Here is a 25208-nt window from a genome sequence, read left to right on the forward strand (position 1 = left end):
ATACTGCTCCTATGTACAGGAATATAACTACTACTAAATCTGCCTCCTATGTACAATGAATATAACTACTATAATACTGCTCCTATGTACAGGAATATAACTACTATAATACTGCTCCTATGTACAAGAATATAACTACTATAATACTGCTCCTATGTACAAGAATATAACTACTATAATACTGCTCCTATGTACAAGAATATAAACTACTATAATACTGCCTCTATGTACAAGAAATAACTACTATAATACGGCTCCTATGTACAGGAATATACCTACTATAATACTGCTCCTATGTACCAGAATATAACTACTATAATACTGCTCCTATGTACAGAATATTAACTACTATAATACTGCCCTATGTACAAGAATATAACTACTATAATACTGCTCCTCTGTACAATAATATACTACTATAATAAATGCCTCCTATGTAAAAACTAATGCTCCTATGTACCGGAATATAACTACTATAATACTGCTCTTACGTACGAGAATATAACTACTATAATACTGCTCGTATATACAAGAATATAACTACTAAAATACTGCTCTTACGTACAAGAATATAACTACTATAATACTGCCTACTATGTACAAGAATATAACTACTATAATACTGCTCCTATGTACAAGAATATAACTACTATAATACTGCTCCTATGTACAAGACTATAACTACTATAATACTGCTCCTATGTACAAGAATATAACTACTATAATACTGCTCCTATGTACAAGTATATAACTACTATAATACTGTTCCTATGTACAAGAGTATAACTACTATAATACTGCCTCCTATGTACAGGAATATAACTACTATAATACTGCTTCTATGTATAAGAATATAACTACTATAATACTGCTACTATGTACAGAAATATAACTACTATAATACTGCCTCCTATGTACAAGAATATAACTACTATAATACTGCTCCTATGTACAAGAATATAACTACTATAATACTGTCCCCTATGTACAAGTATATATAATTACTGTAATAATCGTGTTATATGGTAATGAACTTGTGACTTTTTCCCTTTATGTTAATATAAACCTGTACCTTAGAAGTTTTGTGCCGTCTCATGGTGTCTTGTGATCTGATGACTTTGTTATGAAGATCACATTAAAAGGGTCCTCTCACTTCAGCAAGTGGCATTTATTATGTAGAGAAAGTTAATACAAGGCACTTCCTAATGTATTGTTATTATCCATATTGCTTCCTTTGCTGGCTAGATTCATTTTTCCATCACATTATGCACTGCTTGCTTCCATGGATACAACCACCCTGCAAACCATCAGCAGTGGCCGTGCTTGCACCCTATAGGAAAAAGCAATAGCCTATGTGCGGTCCCATGGTCCCGGCCATCAGAGAGGCCGGCACTGTTTCCTATAGTGTGTAAGCAAGACCACCACTGCTAGATTGCAGGGTGGTCGCAACCATGGAAACGAGCAGTGTATAATATGATGGAAAAATGAATCCAGCCAGCAAAGGAAGCAATATGGACAATCACAATACATTAGTAGGTTCCTTGTATTAGGTTTCTCTACATGATACATGCCACTTGCTGAAGTGAGAGAACCCCTTTAAATCCAGATTAGTCTCTGTGGGACACAGATTTGGTGTGGACGCTTCTTGTGATCACGTGCTCCCCCTAGTGGTGATTTATTGGAAGGTTTGTATCTGGAGATCCATCCATATTAAGAGGAGTATTTAGAATTTGCAATTCATATGTGATGGCACAAAAACTCACAAAACTGTTGACTGTATGTTGTGGATTCTGGCCGAGTGCTGAGTCCACTGTAAATATCAGAGTATAACATTTATTGTATAAGAGGTAAGTGGTTGGGCAGTCAATGAATGGGTGAACTTTCTCCCATCATCCAACCTCCACTGGCCCCCGTTTGCCTCCCTTGACATCTTTTGACATTCTTCACCTGAATGATGACATCACCAGACCCAGCATGGTGTCCGGAGCCCGGCTATCACCGCCAGGTTCTGTGCCGAGGCCCTCAGTGGGCGTTATGTAGTACACAAGACAGGAGCCACGAGCTGTCAGTAAAGATATATTTATTGCTGTCAGAATGACTGTGGGCACGTAGTCACTCCACAGCTCGGGTGGGTCCCTGGATGGGGTTGGGGTCTGCCCGGGGGCTGTACGTCGTCCTTAGTGCTGGATCCTGCGGATGGACTGGATCTGGTTGGTGTGAGCCTGAGTGCTGTATTCATTGTAGTTCCTGTATTCACCATTGTGTCTGTCTCTCTCCAGCACATACTGGTAGCCTCTGTAGCCGGGGAACTGGTACGCTACCCACCTGTGGAGAAGAGCGGTGACAGGTAAGTGACAGCGGGTCACAGATAAGAGTGAAGGTGGGTGACCAGAAGAGGTGGGCTGAGGGTGTGGATAAGAAGGTGGGGGTGAAGGCACCTGGGAGGAGCATAGTGGAAGAAGCATTGTGTCCCCAGCAGCACAGAGTATTTCAGGAGAGCAGTGTGCTGCTGATCTTGTGTGAAAGCAGTGACCTGTCCATTAATGTGATGGCGAGGGCTACAGATGACAGGGGCAGAGACATGGTGTGAGGAGGGGACGAAGGCAAGTGAAAGTTTCATAGTGGATGAAGCATTGTGTCCCCAGCAGTAACAGAGTATTTCAGGAGAGGACCTTTCCATTAAAATAGTGGCGCTGGTGTGGATAGGGCTACATGTGCCTGGGGCAGAGACGACACGATGCGAGGAGAAGATGGAGAAAAGTGGGAGATCACAGACCTAGAGTTTTCAGGTGGAGGTGGAAGATGAAGGTTGTCCAGCAGCACAGAGTATGTCAGGAGAGGAGCCTTCTGATATTGTAAAATAATCAGGGCCGGTGCAAGGATTTTTGCCAACACAAGCGAAGCTACATTTTGGCGCCCACCTCAGGTCAGACCAGCAATCAGACCCCCAATGTTAATCAGACCTCAGATCAGACCCCATGTCAGCCATCAGCCCCCCATGTAAGCCATCATGCCCCCATGTCAGCCATCAGTCCCCCATGTCAGCCATCAGCCCCCCATGTCAGCCATCATGCCCCTATGTCAGCCATCATGCCCCCATGTCACATTTCTCCCCCTCCATGTCAAATCACCCCCCTATGTCACATCAGCCCTCCATGTCACATTTCTCCCCCTCCATGTCACATTTTTCCGCCCTCCCCGAGGGTGCGCCCTAAGGCAGCCGCTTGGTCTGCCTTATGGTAGCACCGGCCCTGAAAATAATATAGAGTGAGAGGTGTGTAAGGCTCACAGCAGCACAGAGCATTTCAGGAGATGAGTGCTCTGATCTTGTGAGGGGGGTTGTCACAGACCAATAGTTACACAACAGAAGATAAATGGTCCAAAGAAATGCACAAATATGTGGCAAGAGTGGGCTGAATGCAATCACATCCTTGGGCCTAGTTCACACTTATTTCCCTTACAGCTGATCTCTGAGTTTTGCCTCACAATAACTGATGGAAATAACTGATCAAATAACTGAAGTGTGAACTGGGCCTTAAAGGGATTGTCCAGGATTAGAAAAACATGGCTGCTTCCTTCCCAAAAACAATGTGCGTCCACAGGTTGTATGTGGTATTGTATGTGGTATTGTATGTGGTATTGTATGTGGTATTGTATGTGGTATTGTATGTGGCATTGTATGTGGTATTGTATGCGGTATTGTATGTGGTATTGTATGCGGTATTGTATGCGGTATTGTATGCGGTATTGTATGTGGTATTGTATGTAGTATTGTATGTGGTATTGTATACGGTATTGTATGTGGTATTGTATGTGGCATTGTATACGGTATTGTATGTGGTATTGTATGTGGTATTGTATGCGGTATTGTATGTGGTATTGTATGCGGTATTGTATGCGGTATTGTATGCGGTATTGTATGCGGTATTGTATGTGGTATTGTATGTGGTATTGTATGTGGTATTGTATGTGGTATTGTATGTGGTATTGTATGTGGTATTGTATGTGGTATTGTATGTGGCATTGTATGTGGTATTGTATGCGGTATTGTATGTGGTATTGTATGCGGTATTGTATGCGGTATTGTATGCGGTATTGTATGTGGTATTGTATGTGGTATTGTATGTGGTATTGTATACGGTATTGTATGTGGTATTGTATGTGGCATTGTATACGGTATTGTATGTGGTATTGTATGTGGTATTGTATGCGGTATTGTATGTGGTATTGTATGCGGTATTGTATGCGGTATTGTATGCGGTATTGTATGCGGTATTGTATGTGGTATTGTATGTGGTATTGTATGCGGTATTGTATGTAGTATTGTATGTGGTATTGTATACGGTATTGTATGTGGTATTGTATGTGGCATTGTATACGGTATTGTATGTGGTATTGTATGTGGTATTGTATGCGGTATTGTATGTGGTATTGTATGCGGTATTGTATGCGGTATTGTATGCGGTATTGTATGCGGTATTGTATGTGGTATTGTATGTGGTATTGTATGCGGTATTGTATGTAGTATTGTATGTGGTATTGTATACGGTATTGTATGTGGTATTGTATGTGGCATTGTATACGGTATTGTATGTGGTATTGTATGTGGTATTGTATGCGGTATTGTATGTGGTATTGTATGCGGTATTGTATGCGGTATTGTATGCGGTATTGTATGTGGTATTGTATGTGGTATTGTATGCGGTATTGTATGTAGTATTGTATTGTATGTATGTGTATTGTATGTGGATTGTATGTGGCATTGTATGTGGTATTGTATACGGTATTGTATGTGGTATTGTATGTGGTATTGTATGTGGCATTGTATGTGGTATTGTATGTGGTATTGTATGTGGTATTGTATGTGGTATTGTATGTGGTATTGTATGTGGCATTGTATGTGGTATTGTATGTGGTATTGTATGTGGTATTGTATGTGGTATTGTATGTGGTATTGTATGTGGCATTGTATGTGGTATTGTATGCGGTATTGTATGCGGTATTGTATGTGGTATTGTATGCGGTATTGTATGCGGTATTGTATGCGGTATTGTATGTGGTATTGTATGTGGTATTGTATGTGGTATTGTATACGGTATTGTATGTGGTATTGTATGTGGCATTGTATACGGTATTGTATGTGGTATTGTATGTGGTATTGTATGCGGTATTGTATGTGGTATTGTATGCGGTATTGTATGCGGTATTGTATGCGGTATTGTATGCGGTATTGTATGTGGTATTGTATGTGGTATTGTATGCGGTATTGTATGTAGTATTGTATGTGGTATTGTATACGGTATTGTATGTGGTATTGTATGTGGCATTGTATGCGGTATTGTATGTGGTATTGTATGTGGTATTGTATGCGGTATTGTATGTAGTATTGTATGTGGTATTGTATGTGGTATTGTATGTGGCATTGTATACGGTATTGTATGTGGTATTGTATGTGGTATTGTATGCGGTATTGTATGTGGTATTGTATGTGGTATTGTATGCGGTATTGTATGCGGTATTGTATGCGGTATTGTATGCGGTATTGTATGTGGTATTGTATGTGGTATTGTATGCGGTATTGTATGTAGTATTGTATGTGGTATTGTATACGGTATTGTATGTGGTATTGTATGTGGCATTGTATACGGTATTGTATGTGGTATTGTATGTGGTATTGTATGCGGTATTGTATGTGGTATTGTATGCGGTATTGTATGCGGTATTGTATGCGGTATTGTATGCGGTATTGTATGTGGTATTGTATGTGGTATTGTATGCGGTATTGTATGTAGTATTGTATGTGGTATTGTATGTGGTATTGTATGTAGTATTGTATGTGGCATTGTATGTGGCATTGTATGTGGTATTGTATGCGGTATTGTATGTAGTATTGTATGTGGTATTGTATGTGGTATTGTATGTGGTATTGTATGTGGTATTGTATGTAGTATTGTATGTGGCATTGTATGTGGCATTGTATGTGGTATTGTATGCGGTATTGTATGCGGTATTGTATGCGGTATTGTATGCGGTATTGTATGCGGTATTGTATGCGGTATTGTATGCGGTATTGTATGTGGTATTGTATGTGGTATTGCTGCTTAGCCCCTCTCCCTTATATGCTGATACCAATACCGGACACAACCCGTGGACAGGCGTGGCAGCCATGTTTTTCCTACACAACTCAATACATCTAGATTTATTGGGCCACAGCAGAAGCCGGTACTCACGCTCCGGAGTTGACCTTGACTGAAGCCACCTCTTTGGAGCACCAGCCCATGGCCTGCAGGGAGGGGTAGTCATCACAAAGCTCAAACTTACGGCCCTGGAAGCTCTCGCCTTCATATAAAGTCACTTTACTGTCGCTGTGATTCTGCAGAAAATAAAAAAACAATCTAGTACAATGCTCCATACAGTGGCCCAGGGTCAGGACTAGGAGCTGACAGCTGGGGGCGCTCTGGTACCATTACATGTCTGTGGGCCGATCAGCGTCAATAAGGGCTCATGCACAGAGCTGTAGCTGTTTTTCCAAATTGCGGATCCGCAAAACACGGATACCGGCGGTGTGCATTCCGCATCTGCATCTGACCCACATCAATGCGGATCGGGTGAGGACATAAAGGGTGATGTTTCCTTACTGCGCATTTCACAGGTCGGAAGGACAGAAGGTGTTCGGTTCTGTAGCCACTGTTTCCACTCCACGCCTCAAACCGAGGGTAATCTCCCTTCTCAAGGATGAACTGCTGCCCCTGGAATTCTGGGTACTCAAACCCAACCCATCTGGTGAGAAGAACACAACTGGGTCATAACTAGACCCTATGGAGAGGCACAATCACAGTATTGATACTTTCTAGTAACTTTTGGCTACATTCTGATATTTTGTTGCAATATTCATCAGAATTCTGTAGCTTTAGCGCCATCTACTGGCCACAAGGGGCGATACCTACGGGCCATTTTCGACTTTGATGGAACGGATTTTGCGGAATCCGCGCTCCATAATGCTGGGGCATTCAACGAGGAATTCACATCTCTTGCCCTGGAAGTTTTCTTCCTCCCACACGGTAATTTTCCACTGACCCAGGGTCTCCATAGGCTGGCTGGTCATTGTGATCCACTAAGGAAAGAAGATAAAAGTGTTCTGAGTCAGATCTATGAAAGCACATATAACAAGGGAATTGCTTAAATGGCAATTCCTAATATCGATTTATCAGACTAGAACACTGCAGGCAGAGGTAAAGCTTGGGGCTCCTGCACACTAATGCAGAATCTGTAATACGACCCTATCTGCCCTGCACCATTGTTAATCCTGGTGACTTTTAAGTGGCAGAGGTACCACTGATCCTGCTGTACCCCCTATAGCTATATCTTTTGTGTCTGGATATATGCATCTACCACTAGAGGGCGCTCTCTGTATATGGACTTATACTGCTGGTATTGAGCAATATATCTCTATGCAGTGTGCTCCCCCTAGTGGTGGCTGCAGTTAGCTGCTGGGCCAGTGTCAAGGCAAGCAGTGGAAAACTGCTCAGTCCCAAGCTTAAATCTATGATGGTGTCAATAATATTAGATCACATGATTAACCCACAAAACACCAAAACTAGAGCTTGGTATAATATAAAAAGAATATGAAATACATCAGGCCCATTGTTATGATTTATCAGGTACATAAAAAGCTACCAGAGATCAGAAAAGGTAAGAAATATCCAAAAACCAGATCACATTGTAAAATATTAGTATTTAAAAAAATAATACTAATAAAAAGATCAAATAAAATAAAAAAATCTAATGAAAAGAGCTAAATAATAATGAGAAAATGTCTAGAAATCGAAACCGAATACAAATAAATAAAAAGTGTAATACAAAAAAATAAAACGAGAGAATATAAACGGATCTGGCATAAACATAAAACCTAAGAAATATGATAAAATACATTGAGATCTAAAATCAATAAAAATAAATATAAAATGCAAAAAATGAATACAATAAAAAAAATACTAAAAATAACTACAATAGAGATATAGGGGGTCATTTATCAAACTGGTGTAAAGTAGAACTGGCTTAGTTTCCCATAGCAACCAATCAGATTCCACCTTAAATTTTCCAAAGGAACTGTCCTAAATGAAAAATGAAAGGTGGAATCTGATTGGCTGCTTTGGGCAACTAAGCCAGTTCTACTTTACACCAGTTTGATAAATGACCCCCAGTAAATCTAAAAACAAGTAAAATGAGAAGATATAAGGAGATGTAAAATCAATATCAAATCTTAAAATACAGCGAGGTAATATATAGATGGGGTTATTTATTAAGACTGGCATTTTAGATGGGTGAGCTGGGAAAAGTTGCAGATTCAGAAGCAAATCCCCTTTGCGACCAAATCTGTAACAAAAGTACACCAAAAAGTGGCATACTTCATCATGAATGACCCCTAACCCTAAAATAAAAAATAAAAAAATGAATAAAATGAGAAAATGTTAAGGATGCTAAAAATAAGTTAAAAAAAAATATCGTGAAATCTAAAATCAATTAAAAAAATGTATAAAATGAAAAAATATAAAGAAATCTGAAATAAATATAAAATGTAAAAAGAAGTAAAATGAGAAGGTCTAAAGAGATCTAAAATCAATATAAAATCTAAAAATAGTGAGGAAATATATAGATATAAAATAAAGTGAACATAAGATATAAAAATACAGTGAAAATAATACAAAATAAATGTCATCAAATAATTACAAAATATAATATAATAAAAACCTAATATTAAAGCCTCTTTCTCTTCCGTTTTGCCCTCACGTGCTATTCGTTGGTGTACTATAACTGACTTTTGGCTGTAAATTCTGAATTATGAGATTTTTAAGAATATTTTCATTCTGATCACTTGGTGCCAGGGTGGATGCTTGGCGGCGCAGGCCTTACCTGAGTATAGAGGGGACTGGATGCAGTGGGGTGCTGTTTGGGTGGCCTTCCTGCCTTTATATAAAGCCACACACATATTGGATAATGCCGAATCTGCAGATCAGGGCTGCACACTCAGCATAGCCTGGGGTGAGGGAAAACGAATAGGGTGAGAGGGTGGGGGGCACAGCAGCGTGCTATAGGCCAGACCTCGGTTGGGCCATTGTAACAGAGGATCAGGAAAAAACAATAGAAACTGCTGTGTTATGTTTGTCCAGGATCAGACACAATGGGCTGATTCTGAGTCCTGCTGCTCTGGCACCTTCAGCGCTGGAGCCCAAGGGGTCGACCGAGGGGACGGCAGGGAACAGGGATTTAAAGGGACATTATCAGAACTGTATTAAGAGCAGGGAGTATAAATATATCCAAACAGAAGCTGTATGCAGGTTGCCCCCACCACTAGGGGGCAATCTATATGCAGTCAATAAGTGCTGTATATAGATCGCCCTCTAGTGGTGGCATCAGACAGGTAAGTTTGTGTATACAGGAGAAGAGAGCAGCGCTCTGGACTAAAGAAACCGAGCATTCAAGACAGAAAGGATATTGGGAAAACGCTGCAAATCTGTTAAGCTGCTCTTTACTACAAAAAGTTATATTGATTAAAAAAATCCACAGATAAACAGAAGTCAGTATGTCAGGTGTGAACAGAGATCTGCATTGTTCTCTCCGACATAAATGCTGGACTATCAGAATGATCTGTTTACAAATAAAGGATTGTTTATTGCTTTAATTACTGTGTTAGGAAATATAAGTCTAGTTATTGATTGTGACAAATGTCTCTAATCCTCATGCTTTCTACGTTCCAGCAGAGCGGACAAATGCAAAGCTTTACTGCGCCCCCTGCTGGTAACAAAAAGGTAATGCAGCAGTTCTGACCACCCGTACGGATTAGCTGCTGGCGTAGAAATGAATACATTTTCAGATTTTCACGCAAAAATAAGGTTACAACTACATTGCAACATGTGTCGTGTGACATTCATGTCACACCAAAGTCACACAACATTTTTCATAAAGATAGTCTATGGTGTCGCACTGCGACGAGTGACAAGCTGCGACACAACATTTGCAGAAAAATCCAACTTGGATGGATTTTTTGTGACTGCCGTGTCACAATCGCAGCATGTCACATGTCACCGTGTACACCTAGCCTGATCCTGAATAATATGATATAATATAATAGGACTAGACATTAAGCCTGTTACAATAATGGGCGCTAGAACAGTAGTGCATAAACATTAGTAGGAGCAGTCTATATTAAATGGCACTGGCACTGACTGGTGGCTGTGGCTGAGACTGCTGGCACAGTGACTGGTGGCTGAGACTGCTGGCACAGTGACTGGTGGCTGAGACTGCTGGCACAGTGACTGGTGGCTGAAACTACTGGCACTGTGACCAGTGGCTGAAACTGCTGGCACAGTGACTGGTGGCTGAGACTGCTGGCACAGTGACTGGTGGCTGAAACTGCTGGCACTGTGACTGGTGGCTGAGACTGCTGGCACTGTGACTTGTGGCTATGGCTGGTCACCAAGACTGTTGGCTGTGGCTGAGACTTCTGGCATTGTGACTGGTGGCTAGTGGCACTGACTGATGGCTGAGATGGTTGGCACTGACTGGTGGCTGAGACTGCTGGCACTGTGATTGTTGGCTGTGGCTGAGACTGCTGGCATTGTGACTGGTGGCTGTGGCTAGTGGCATTGACTGATGGCTGAGATGGCTGGCACTGACTGGTGGTGCTGAGACTGCTGGCACTGTGACTGGTAGCTGAGACGGCTGGCACTGACTGGTGGCTGACACGGCTGGCACTGTGACTGGTGCCTAGTGGCACTGACTGATGGCTGAGATGGCTGGCACTGACTGGTGGTTGAGACTGCTGGCACCGTGACTGGTGGCTGTGGCACTTAGTGATGGCTGAGAATGCTGGCACTGTGACTGGTGGCTATGGCTGGTCGCCAAGACTGTTGGCTGTGGCTGAAACTGCTGGTATTGTGACTGGTGGCTGTGGCTAGTGGCACTGACTGATGGCTGAGATGGTTGGCACTGACTGGTGGCTGAGACTGCTGGCACTGTGACTGGTGGCTAGTGGCTAGTGGCATTGACTGATGGCTGAGACGGCTGGCACTGACTGGTGGTGCTGAGACTGCTGGCACTGTGACTGGTGGCTGAGACGGCTGGCACTGACTGGTGGCTGAGACTGCTGGCACTGTGACTGGTGCCTAGTGGCACTGACTGATGGCTGATATGGCTGGCACTGACTGGTGGCTGAGACTGCTGACACTGTAACTGGTGCCTAGTGGCCCTGACTGATGGCTGAGACAGCTGGCACTGACTGGTGGCTGAGACTGCTGGCACCGTGACTGGTGGCTGTGGCACTTACTGATGGCTGAGACGGCTGGCACTGACTGGTGGCACTGACTGATGGCTGAGACAGCTGGCACTGACTGGTGGTGCTGAGACTGGTGGCTGAGACTGCTGGCACTGACTGGTGGTGCTGAGACTGCTGGCACTGACTGGTGGCTGAGAGTGTTGGGACTGAGCAGCTGTGTGATGCACGAACAGTAATGGCCGCGCTCCGACGTGAAGAGCCCACCATAACCTGCAAGTGGCGGCGGTGATTGGCCGCCGTGCAGATGTGGGCGGTGCGTGTAGCGCCGTGTGATGATTGGTCGGTGTGCCGTATGCGCTGGTGTGGGCGGCGGTGATTGGGCAGGGCGCTGGTGAGTGGAGCGCCATATGTTGATTGGACTGCGCGCCGCGCATTTACAATTATCGGCACACACGCATGGACATGCAGCCCTGAGCACCCACACAGGGCTTCTATGTTATATACCTCCCTCCTTCACTATAGTATCTCCTATATAATAAAAGCCCTCTGTGCCTGAGATGTGTCAGTGCGTGTGTGCCAATGTTAAATGCGCACGCGTGGCACGGTAACCTATCAGCACGCACAGTGACCTATCAGCACACACGTAGCCTGCAGCGCCCACAGCGCGCCGCCCAATCACTGCCGCTGGCGTAGGCAGGACCGGCACTGGGGACCCGTCCTCATTGGCAGTACACCCGGCACAATCTCTTCTCTATGGCGCCTCTTACACCCGGCACTGGCTTGGATCGCACTCTGTGCAGGGGATCTGGACGGTGCAGGTGGTGGATTTTTTGTGACTGTTATGTCGCAGCATGTCGCAGTGTGACACCATAGCCTATCATTATAAAAGTTGTTGAGACAAAATTCACGCGACGCATGTCCTCGTTTAGGGCTAGAATTAAAGGGGCGGGCACTGTGGAGGTCACTGTTAAAGGGGCAGGCACTGTGAAGGTCACTGTTAAAGGGGCGGGCACTGTTAAAGGGGCAGCACTGTGAAGGTCACTGTTAAAGGGGTGGGCACTGTAGAGGTCACTTTTAAAGGGGCGGACATTGTGGAGGTCACTGTTAAAGGGGCGGGTACTGTGGAGGTCACTGTTAACGCAGCGGGCCCCTGAGGAGGTCACTGTCAAGGGAGTGGGGTGCTGTGAAACTCACTGTTAAAGGGGCGGGCTGCTGTGAAGGTCCCATTTTAAAGTGGCGGGGCTCTGTGGGGGGTCAGTGTTAAGGGGGCGGGTGCTGTAGAGGTCACTGTTATGGGAGATACTGTCGATATCTTTTAACGACACACAGAAACATAGATGAAATAGATGAAGTATCCCCGAGCGAAGCCGGTCCTTCTGCTCGTTCAGCCTGATACAAGTGGCCTATTGTGTCAGAACGATGGTGTTCTCCCCGAAACGGCGAATAGTGATTGTGGAAGGCTATGTGCGAAGCCGACCGATTAAGGAAAAAGAAGAGTCTTGCTGACAAGTCTCCAGGAACAAAACCACCGGCTAAACGTTGTATTCAGAGTCTGGTTCGGAAATGCCATCAAGCAGAAGCCGAGGCCTCCATCGATCAGGACGGCTGAAGTTGTGCATGAAATTTAGCAACGAATTGCAAGTAGCCCCCAAAAATCACCTCGAAGACCGTCTCCGCAAGTTGGTGTATCAGGAGCGAAGTGTCAGTGAGCGCTGAAATGTCTGAACCTGAAACCGCACTGAATAACGTGTGTGCAGGAACTGAAAGAGTCCGACAAAGCGAAACGCGTCAATTATTGGACTTGGTTGCTGACAGACATTTTGACCCATTGCTGCACTTCATGACGGACGAAGATTGGTGTCATTTATCAGGTGTCATAAATTCCCAGAATACGAGGTTCTGGTCCGCTGAAAATCCCCATTTGACTCACAAAACACCTCTTCGCGACCAGAAAATTGGCGTTTGGTGCGCAGCGTCAGGAACACGAAGAGTGGGCCCAATTTTCTTCAAGCTAACTGTGAATGCTGCAATTTACCTGGACGTCTGTGAAGAGTTTTACAACCAACTAACACCAGAAGTAAAAATGTCCTGCTTTTTCCAACCAGATGGGGAACATGGCAGAGCTCACTGGACGCGGTAGTAAACTGTTTACGGAGGAGCGAGCTGTGAGCGAGGGGTTATGGCCGCCACCTTCCCCAGACTTGTCCACATGCCGTTTTTATCTGTGGGGAAACAGAAAGTGTCCGCTAACAATCCACATCCCCTGAACATCACAAACACCATCTGCTGCATCACAAGCCGCATCGGCCAACAGAATCCGACCTGACCCAGGACGCAGAGACCTGGACACCGACCGCTTTCTGCATCTACTGTGACTTGTGGGTAAAAAAAACAACCCACTTACTCGTTCATCTCATCTCAGGCTACTTTCACACTAGCGTTCGATCGGATCCGTTCTGAACGGATCCGCTCATATTAATGCAGACGGAGGCTCCGTTCAGAACGGATCCGTCTGCATTATAACTAAAAAAAAATTCTAAGTGTGAAAGTAGCCTGAGCGGATCCGTTCAGACTTTACATTGAAAGTCAATGGGGGACGGATCTGCTTGAAGATTGAGCCATATGGTGTCATCTTCAAGCGGATCCGTCCCCATTGACTTCCATTATATATCTGGACGGATCCGCTCGCCTCCGCACGGCCAGGCAGGACACCCGAACGCTGCTTGCAGCGTTCAGGTGTCCGGTCACTGAGCGGAGCGGAGGCTGAGCGCTGGCAGGCGGATGCATTCTGAGCGGATCCGCCTCCACTGAGAATGCATTAGGGCCAGGCGGCTGCGTTCAGGGCCGCTTGTGAGCCCCTTCAAACGGAGCTCACGAGCGGACACCTGAACGCAGGTGTGAAAGTAGCCTTACTGTCGCTGGAGGCGGGCGACTTTTCATGGGTCACCCTGTATTATAATGGGGCCTAAAGGTGAATAATATAATGGGACATAATAAGCCATTGTCCAATACAGGCCTATGTGGATATCTGCCTAAGGGCTCATGCACATGGCTTTCGCAGTCAGCAAGTTGCAGATCCGCAAAACACGGATACCGGCCACGTGCGCTCTATAGAACAGCCCTATCCTTGTCTATAAAATAGGACATCTATTTTTTTGTGGGGCCGCAGGACGGACATAGAGATGCGGACGGCTACAAGTGACGGGGATCAGATGCTGACAAAAAACATGGATGTGTGCATGAGCCCCAAGGGTGATACCTGGTAACAAGGAAAGGGCCCTGCGCAGGTTCTCACCACCTAAAAACAAATGGGATGAGACCAAACAGGGTCGGGCCCCCTATGTCCAAGGGCCCCAATGCAACCTCCCCTTGAATGTATATCTTGGAGTAAATGTGTAGTATAACATTCCTGAATACAGGGCCGGCTCCAGGTTCATGTGGGCCCTTTGGGCGATAAAGTCTCAGTGGGCCCCCTTGTGGCATCTTGCAGGACGTACACGCCAATGAAACTGCATGTATTATAGTTTATACAGTTGTTTTTTTACCATTTTTGCATACATGCCCATTTTTGATCGCTTTTTATTCTATAATAAAGCTCCCAATAATTCTTATAATGTTACAGTAGAAAAACGCCCCCCAATATGTGCCAGTACAAAAAAAGCCCCCTTAAAATAGGCGCCAGTGCAAAAAATACCCTCTAATAATGTGAACTAGTACAAAAATGTACCCTTTCTGTGTGCCACTACAAGAAGTACCCCCTTAGTGCCCCCTGTTGAGCTAATGTCCCTATAGTGCTTCCATAATGTTTGCCAGTATAAAATACCCCTATATAGTGCCCCCAGTAAATGCCCCCATAGTGGTCCTCTCCTCCCTTCCCCATAGTGTCCCAGTATAAAATACCCCTATATAGTGCCCCCAGTAAAGGCCCCCATAGTGGTCCTCTCCTCCCTTCCCCATAGTGTCCCAGTATAAAATACCCCTATATAGTGCCCCCAGTAAATGCCCCCCTAGTGGTCCTCTCCTCCCTTCCCCATAGTGTCCCAGTATAAAATACCCCTATATAGTGCCCCCAGTAGATGCCCCCATAGTGCTTCTGTTCTCCCTCCATAAAGTGCACAACAGCAATGTGCCAAATAAAACCCTAGTACTTACCTCCATGCTGCGGTCAGCAGTGCGATGCAGGCCTCCGCCTGGCCTGTGTCCCGCGCTGTACGTTGCCTGGCCTAGTGCCTGCAGGCTATCAGAGGATGGCCTCATGCGCATGACGCTATGTATTTTGCGGTCCGCAAAAGACATATCCGCAAAAAATATTCACGTCCGTGTGCATTCCGTATTTTGCGGAACGGAACAGCTGGCCCCTGATAAAACAGTCCTATCCTTGTCTGTAATGCGGACAATAATAGGACATGTTCTATTTTTTTGCAGAACAGAAATTCGGACATACCAAAACAGAATGCACACGGAGTAACTTCCGGTTTTTCTTTGTGGAACCATTGAAATGAATGGCTCCGTATACGGTCCGCAAAAAAAATGGAACGGACATGGAAAAAATATAAATTTGTGTGCATGAGGCCAAACAGGGAAGGGAGATGCTTGTCCGCTGCTCCACCGCAGCATCCATCTGTATCGCTGGCCTCAGATGAATATAGAGTAGAGCGCTTCCGCGATGGCTCATTTCCCACGGCCCTGCCACCGCCGCTGCCCCCCACCTATCTCCAGGTGGCGATCGTCTCACCTCGTCTAAATAGCGGTGCGGCGCTGGGGCCTCCCAGGAGCAGTGGGCGCTGGCACTTGCCCGGGTATACCGAGCGCTCACGCCAGCCCTGCCTGAATATTACACATCCTACAACCCCTAATGCAAACACAAGCAACAGAGCAATCAGGAGATAAACACTATAGCTGCCGGGCGGTGAACATGTCACCCTAAAGGCTCATGCAGACGAGCGTTGTCCGCAAATTGTGGATCTGCAAAACACGAATACCAGCCATGTGCAAAATGCGGAACGGAACGTCCAGCCCCTGATAGAACAGTCCTATCCTTGTCTGTAATGCGGACAATGATATATTTTTTGCGCAGCGGACTTGCTGACATACAGACATAGAACGCACACCAATTCATTTCTATTTTTTTTCCGGCCCCATTTAAGTGAATGGTTCCGCATATGGGCTGCAAAAAAAAAAACGGACGGACCTTGACAAAAAATATGTTTTTGTGCATGAGCCCTAATCTTTGCTAAACCATCAAATAAGCTGCTGTTGAGATATGGACTTTCTATGATGTCTATTGGTTTAGTACAGCTTATTATTTATTATCCAGTTTAGGGTCCAGTCACACGTCCGTGGTGTATTGCGGATCCGCAATACACCCGGCCGGCACCCCCCATAGAACTGCCTATGTTTTATTTTTTTGCAGAGCCGTGGCCCGGAAGTTCGCGGATGCGGAGAGAGCTGAGACGACTTCTAGTCATAGAGGAAAGCCACCAGTGTCCTCTTCTCCCAAGGACCTACCTTCTCAGAGTCACTGCAGGGACCCCATATTCAATCTGGTAGCATCTTGCTGCTGTGTGAGCAGGTAATATTTGGATGTATCCGTACGGTGGGCCCCCAAAATAAATGTTACTGCTGGGCCCTAGGCACCCCAGTCCGACACTGTATTTATGTGATAATGAGTCAGACTGTCCTAAAAGTGCCTTTAATTCGATGCCTTCATTCATACATAAGTGAATGGATAAGCAAAAACATAACGAGATCCGTCAACAGCAACTTGTTGATGGTTTTTAGATCAAAATGAACTGAAAATCTATTGAAAACTGACAAGTAAATGAAGATTGTTACGTAAACGCTGGAGTTCACATTCGCTGACTGTTGTTAATCAAAGGCGGAGTGTCACTTTTATATTATTTGCTTTGAGTAGTCACATTGTGGACATTAACCAGTCGATGCCCATTTCACTTTACTGCCTGACATATTAAAAAAATTCTAGAAGGATCTTCCACAATCAACATGGAACATAAAGGAAATTCCCTAAAATAACATGCAAATGTGGACACGTCTCTGCTACAAAGACTCCATTATACAGTAAAAACATCTGCTTATCTGCAGGCACCAGAAAGGGGCCTCACATATGGAGATTACATGTATCCCTATCAGTTAAGAGGCTGTACTGGCTTAGAAAAACATGGCTTCTTTCTACCTCAAACAGCGCCACATCGGTTCACAGGTTGTATGTGGTATTGCAGCTCAGACCCATTTACTTCACTGAAGCTGAGCTGCAATACCAGAAACAACCCATGGACAGATGTAGCACTGTTTCTGGAAGAAAGCAGCCATCTTGGACAAATCCCTTAGGCCGCTTTCAGACGAGCGATTTCCACTTATTGGACTTTGCAGCGTGAGTATGCGGCATCTCCCATCCTGTACTTCCAGCATTATGCCAGTGTTATACAATACAGTGTTATACAATTAGGACCTTTGATGACATCACTACGCTCATCACATGGTCCGTCACATGATCCATCGCCATGGTAAAAGAGCATGTGATGGACCATGTGATGAGCGCAGTGACGTCATCAAAGGTCCTATTCCTCAAAGAAGAAGACAGAAGACAAGAGATGCCGGCTGCACAAACAAGTGGATTAAGGTGAGTTAAATTATTATTATTTTTTAACCCCTCCAGCGCTATTGTACTATGCATACTGTATTCAGAATGCTATTATTTTCCTTTATAACCATGTTATAAGGGGAAATAATACAATCTACAGAACCTTGAACCCAAACCTGAACTTCTGTGAAGAAGTTCAGGTCTGGGTACCACATTCACTTTTTTATCACGCGCGTGCAAAACACATTGCACCCGCGCGACAAAAACTGAACAACGGAATGCAATCGCAGTCAAACTGACTGCAATTGGGTACCTACTCGCGCAGGTTTGCCGCTTCGCACCTGCAACGCATCCGGACCTTATCTGGACACGCTCGTCTGCAAGGGGCCTTATGTGGACAATAATGGGACATGTTCTATCTTTAAACGGAAAAACGGAAATACGGAAACGAAAGGCATACGGAGTACCTTCCGTTTTTTTTTTTTTGCGGATCCATTGAAATGAATAGTTCCGTATAAGGTCCGTTAACGGAACGCAAAAAATGGAATGTAAACGGAAAAAAACGTTTGTGTGCAAGAGGCCTAACAGTGGCGTGGCCTTCCTCTTTGGCAACTTTGTCACCGCACAAGACCCCCATTCTAGGGATTTGTTGGCTTCCAGCGGTCAGACCCCCATCTATCTAGCAATTATCCTGTGGAGAGGTGATAATTTATTACTGGAATAACCCTTTAATCACTAGGCAATGAATAATTCGGCAACTTTCTAACATCCTTTGTATTTCAATTACTTGCCATTTTCAAGATCTCTGCTGCTAGTGGACATAAAACGTCCAGAACGCACAGCCTGTCTTCATCATGTCTTGATCACACAGGTGCAGGGCTCCTTCAACATCCCCAGCCTCTGGATGTAAACACGAATTTTCCTATTCACTGAAAGCAGGCAGAGATCTTAAAAATCATGAAAGACAGACACCCAAGAAGCTAAGGTTTAATTCTTCTTGAAGATGCTGTACCCTTACAAGTGATATATAAATACATTTCTATTAGGCGACATGCACACGACTGTATGTGTTTTGCAGTCCGCAAAAAAAATAAAGCATCAGTTTTTTTTTTGCGGATCCATTGTAACAATGCCTAAAACGGACAAAAATAGGACATGTTCTTTTTTTTTTTGCGGGGCTACGGAACGGACATACTGATGCGGACAGCACACATGCGGACAGCACCCATTGAAATGAATCGGTCCTCATCCAATTCGCAAAAAAACAACAACGGAACGGACACGGAAACAAACAACGTTCATGTGCATGTAGCCTAATCCAACAATAATCTGGCACCGACCAGGTTCAATCAATGCCGGATTGAAGGAATTTTACTTTATTGATATAATAGTTGATTTTGCTGAACTGGAAATGTGTAGGTATGATGATGACTTAACCGGTCCTGTACTACTAGAAAGGGGAAGAAATGGTTAATTCTCCATGTCAGGGCGGAACGTACAACCTCTCCCCTTATGCAAACACGTTCCTTTACACAGTGACTCCCGGATCTGCCACCTCCTGCTATTGGCCCAGGGCACAACTGTGACAGGGCACCTGCAGACTCCCTGAAACCTGCTGGTGGCCCCCTCAGTGCATCTCTGACGCTGGAGGTGAGTATAGCCTTCGGCCACATGTGGCTCCTGCAATTACACCATGTATTATATGGCCCAGGTCAGGGGAACATATGGAGACCAGTCTTCTGCTACATTGTATCCATCTGGTCACCGAGGTGTCGCCGCCGTCAGGTTGACATTCCCATATGCGGTCATGATCATTACATACGATGAGATGGTTTCTTGCAATTTTCTTAAGGACGATTTTCTGCAGCAAGAATCAGTGCATTTGGGAAATTCCTGACCACCAATGTCTACAGATTTCCATTGGCTGAAGTTGGTAATTTCCCACCATAGACCAGTAGCTTCCAACCAATAGAGTTGTAGTTTTGCAACATCTGGAGAGCCACAGGTTGGAGATCCCTGCCATAGACCATAGATGAAAAGTAACCTGTTACATCTGCAGAACCTCTTCTAATATATTTTGTGTTTTTGTCCTTTCCCATTTTCAAGATCTCTGCTTGCGCTCAACGAATGAACCTTTCTTGTTTACATGCATTGGCTACCACCTAACACTTCTCACGGCTAACTGCTTGCTAGGCTAGACAATCCTCTGTGAGTAACTATAAAAAGTCCACTTCACCTGCACTGATACATTGTAACAAACTACTGGGACAGAATTTGTGCTGCTGCTGTGTTTAGCTCACAGAAGGTTGTCCAGACTGGGTACAACTGCAACAAACTCTCAGCTGTGAGAAGTATTAGCCTGTGACAGGTCTTCAGTCTATGAATGGGAGCTAGAATGTTTCCACTCACTGACGGCAAGCAGAGATATTGAAAATGAGAAAGTTGCAGAACGTTTCATTATACAGTGATTCAATTTTAATTACTGGGAAAAAAAAACTTCTAAGGGCTCATTCACACGAATGTATTTTCTTTTTGTGTCCGTTCCGTTTTTTTTTTTTTGAGGACCGTATGCGGAACCATTCATTTCAATCGGTCCACAAAAAAAACGGAAGTTACTCCATTGTCTGTATTTCCGTTCCGCAAAAAAATAGAACATGTCCTATTATTGTCCATTAGGGATTGTTCTATTAGGGGCCAGCTGTTCCGTAAAATACGGAATGCACACGGATGTCATCCGTATTTTTTGCGGATCCGTTTTTGCGGACCGCAAAATACATACGGTCATGTGCATGAGGCCTAACAGTAAGCGCGACCCCTGACCACAAGAGCTGACAATTTACAGCTTCTGCTTTCTTTCAGGTGGTGAGTCCTTTCAGCTTTGACAGCTTCTGAGGTAAATGTGTAATCTTCAGCGCTTTCTTATTTGAGGATCAGCACATCCTAGTGGATTTCAGGGCATGCTGGGCCATGTAGTACTAAGCCGCTGCAGGGACCTTCACATGTACTAGTCCGGCTACTGCAGAATTGAATCACAGCAGCCACGTCTGTGGCCAGCACAAGGCTGTGGCCAGCACAAGCCTCCCCTATAGCTGCATCTTGGGGAAATTCAGGCCCTCCAGGACTCCAGTGTATAACAGTCTGCAGTCAGCAAATGGGAGCAAGACTGCAGGCTGCCATCAATGGACATCATCTGCAGGGAGTAATGTTCCCCAGCCTGTGGCTCTCCAGCTGTTGCAAAACTACAACTCCCATCATATATGTACAACGCCGTGGAATGAATGGCGCGTTAATAATAATAAATAATAATAATAAGAAGAATATCTTGACAGTCTGAAGATATTAGGACACGGTGGGAGTTGTAGTTTTGCAACAGCTGGAGATGACCTGGAGGATCCCCCTCCCCATCCAGGAGCTCTATAGTGCTGCTTTCCTGGCAGACATTTCCAATAGTAATGGGATATAAAAGGGTATTCCAGATGTTACACATTATCCCCTATCCAGTAGGTATAGATCAGTGGGGGTCCTACCACTGGGACCTCATCGATACGAACCCCTTGGGGCCGACTGAAGAGAACAGAGCGGCAGGTCGAGCATGCACACTGCTGCTCCATTCATCTCTATGAGGCAGTCGAGTACAGCGCTATGCGATTTCCGGAATTCTCCTAGCGATAAATAGACTGGCAGTTTGCATGTCCAGCCTGCCACTCCGAGGGGTACGGGGTTCCTAGTTCACACTGGGACCCCCACTGATTTAATCCTTACCCCCTATTCTGTAGATAGGAGATAACTTGTAACAACTGGAATACCCCTTTAAGCAATTTTCCTATATGGTGATTATATCCAAAGGCATAGACGCCTATAAAATGCCCCAAAACAGCGTGACCGGTAGATTACGATGACTGTCTGAGACTGGTTTTATTTTATGACCAAATTTTAGATTTTCTGAATTCAAAACTGGTAAGAAACAGAAGGTCTGATCGGAGGCAATTGCAGGTTTTTAGTTTTTTAGATTTTCAGGATAAATAGCTGCTGTATGTTGTGATTTTTAGTTCTGTGATGAGGTCAGTGAATTGGGTGCAGTCTGACCCCATCATCCCCCACCTTCTCTTCTACCCCCTGCCCTGAGTATCCCCTATTTTTCCAGAGAGAATGGAGCTGACCGGTCTCCAGAAAGCTCTATGTAGAGGCCATTGTGTGGCCCCTATGGACGAGGGGCTCCTGGACTCTGCAGGACACGGTCACACGGCTCCTGATTGTTTTACATTCTGTACAAGAAAGACAATGAAAGCCGCACCCAATGCAGGTGTATAATGAGGAAGTGGGGTCAGGGAGGGGTCCGCGGGGAAAGGGCGATATCCTGTCTGTCCAGGATACCCAGCTGCGCAGAACAGGATTTCACCTGTTAGGCTGGGGCCTATGACGATGACATTTTTCGCAGTAATGTTGCGCAACATATTTGATAATACTAGCCTAGGGTATCGCACTTTGACATGCGACGTGCTGGGACCGTGACGCGATAGAGATGGATTTTTCTGCGACTGTCAAGTTTCTGCTGCAGCATGTTGCAGAGCGACACCATAGGCTAGCATTATAAAGTATGGCGCATGTAGCCTTAGCGTAAATCTTCCGACATGGATACAATGTAGCTGCACTATAAGGGCTCATGCACACGAACGTATTTTCTTTCCGTATTCGTTCATTTCAATCGGTCTGAGAAAAAAACCGAATGTACTCTGTGTCCATTCCGTTTCCATTCCGCAAAAAAAAAAAAAAAAAACTTGCCCTATTATTGTTCACATAACGGACAAGGATAGGACTGTTCTATTATGGCCAAGCTGTTCCGTTACGCAAAATGCGGAATGCACACGGATGTCATCTGTATTTTTTGCGGATTTGTGTTTTGCAGACCGCAGAATACATACGATCGTGCGCATGAGCCCTAAGTCAGGGAATTGCATGAGCAACATTTCACTATACCTATAAATTATGGAATTAACATGTAAGCACTATCAATTCCTCTCTGCTTGCTGTCAGTGAATGGGAACATTCTTCTCATCCAGAGGCAAAATCTCATACCATCTCTACTGCTCACAGTTAAAGATTTGCTACATTTGTATCAGGTTTGGAAAATCTTCCAGACGGATACATTTTACCTGCATTGTTACATTGTACCAGGAGGTGTGCTGCTGCTGCTGCTGCTGCTGCTGCTGCTGATGTGTTCAGCTCACAGAAGATTGTCTGCACTGGATACAACTGTAGCAAACCCTCAGCTGAGAGAAGAATTAGGTCTGTACAGGTGCCCAGCCTTTGGAAGGAAAGAAGGCGATTTCTATTTTCTGATGGCAAGCAGAGATTTTGAGCTATTGATTTGAGGAATTGAAAAACAAAGTCTATAAGAAAGTTGCTGAATTTTCCATTAAACGGTGATTTACGTAAAACAGTAAAACCTTGAGGGTCAGGGTGATGTGATATTTGCTGTTGATAGGTATGTCTGGTATAACATGGGCTTTGTCTATGACTTTGGTGTTTGCACTGTCACTGTCCTTGTGTCTTTCCATACACAGGACGGGAGTAAACATCCACGTGGCCGCACGACACCAGGGCGCGCCGAGCAGCGAACACCCCTCCCCCGCTGCTGCGATAGTAATAGGTCTCAGTATCAGATGCCGCCATGCATGGCTTATCACCATTATAAGCTTCTTTCTACAAGATCTGAAGAGCTGAAATCCGGAGCCCGGACACAGAGCATCCTGGGCGATGAATAAGACTCCACTTAGATTTCGGTTACTCCAGCCCAAGGTGCGGCTCTGAACCCTCTTGTGTGCTTGGCTTGTTTTAAGTTGCCTGTGATTGATGAATGTAACACAGGCAGCTAAAGCAAGTCTGGGAAGCAGGAGTCATCCCTCGGGGGCGGCGGACAGTGAAAGGAGCGCCATTGGGAATGTTCTAATGATGAAAGTTGTATGAGATTAGAAAAGATTTGTTTTATATATTTTAAATAGAAACAGCGCCACTCATGTACATAGACCGTGTCTGGTATTGCAACTTGGCCCCATTTAAACTGTAGCACCAGACATAGACAAGAGCAGCGCTGTTTCTCCTTTTTTTTTTTATGTAACTCAAAAAAATCTACCTAATTCAAGATTTAACTCAGGATACAGCCAAACATACCAGCAGAACAGTGAGTGCAGCTCTGGAGTATAATACAGGATGTAACTCAGGATCAGTACAGGATAAGTAATGTATGTACACAGTGACTGCACCAGCAGAATAGTGAGTGCAGCTCTGGAGTATAATACAGACTGCAACTCAGGATCAGTACAGGATAAGTAATGTATGTACACAGTGACTGCACCAGTAGAATAGTGAGTGCAGCTCTGGAGTATAATACAGGATGTAACTCAGGATCAGTACAGGAGAAGTAATGTATGTACACAGTGACTGCACCAGCAGAATAGTGAGTGCAGCTCTGGAGTATAATACAGGATGTAACTCAGGATCAGTACAGGATAAGTAATGTATGTACACAGTGACTGCACCAGCAGAATAGTGAGTGCAGCTCTGGAGTATAATACAGGATGTAACTCAGGATCAGTACAGGATAAGTAATGTAATGTATGTACACAGTGACTGCACCAGCAGAATAGTGAGTGCAGCTCTGGAGTATAATACAGGATGTAACTCAGGATCAGTACAGGATAAGTAATGTATGTACACAGTGACTGCACCAGCAGAATAGTGAGTGCAGCTCTGGAGTATAATACAGACTGTAACTCAGGATCAGTACAGGATAAGTAATGTATGTACACAGTGACTGCACCAGTAGAATAGTGAGTGCAGCTCTGGAGTATAATACAGGATGTAACTCAGGATCAGTACAGGATAAGTAATGTATGTACACAGTGACTGCCACAGCAGAATAGTGAGTGCAGCTCTGGAGTATAATAAAGGATAAATTATGTATTGTAAAGTAGAGTAAAAATATTATTCAGAATAGTCCTGGAGATCATATTCCTTGGCAGCCAGAACTGTGAGTCCAGATCCAGCCTTGTCTTCCAATACAAACAGCATGGGAAACAATTTCAATAGGTCCCCAAAAAAATGCTGACAGCTCCGTATGTCCGTTCCCTTGCCCCGCAGAAAATATAGAGCATGTCCTATTCTTGTCCATTTTGCGGACAGGGATAGGCATTGTTACAATGGATCGCAAAAAAAACTGATGCAATACGGATGCCAAAAGGACGTCATCCGTACTTTTTGCGGATCAGTGTTTTGCAGACCGCAAAAGCTTTAGGACGAATTTTTAGGACAGAATGCAAAGCAGAAACCTTG

General features: G+C 44.6%; 2 protein-coding genes across 2 annotated transcripts in view; one reads left to right on the forward strand and one right to left on the reverse strand.

Annotated features, from left to right (window-relative positions):
- Positions 1–2094: 2094 nt before the first annotated feature.
- On the reverse strand, positions 2095–7105 carry CRYBA2 (crystallin beta A2). The gene is made up of 4 exons (XM_044304317.1): positions 6948–7105; positions 6639–6780; positions 6231–6373; positions 2095–2325 (listed from the first exon to the last, which is right to left on the reverse strand). Exons 1-4 carry the CDS (start codon positions 7103–7105, stop codon positions 2178–2180), a joined length of 591 nt encoding a protein of 196 aa, XP_044160252.1. The 3' UTR covers positions 2095–2177.
- A 6284-nt stretch (positions 7106–13389) lies between these two features.
- The window catches only part of FEV (FEV transcription factor, ETS family member), a 28018-nt gene continuing 16199 nt past the window's right edge, over positions 13390–25208 (forward strand). The window contains exons 1-2 of the mRNA XM_044304437.1: positions 13390–13440; positions 19466–19526. Coding sequence (XP_044160372.1) covers positions 13390–13440; positions 19466–19526 — 112 coding nt within the window. The remainder of the gene's footprint in view (positions 13441–19465; positions 19527–25208) is intronic.

The sequence above is a fragment of the Bufo gargarizans genome, chromosome 8, assembly GCF_014858855.1.
Source record: "Bufo gargarizans isolate SCDJY-AF-19 chromosome 8, ASM1485885v1, whole genome shotgun sequence".
Taxonomy (NCBI): domain Eukaryota; kingdom Metazoa; phylum Chordata; class Amphibia; order Anura; family Bufonidae; genus Bufo; species Bufo gargarizans.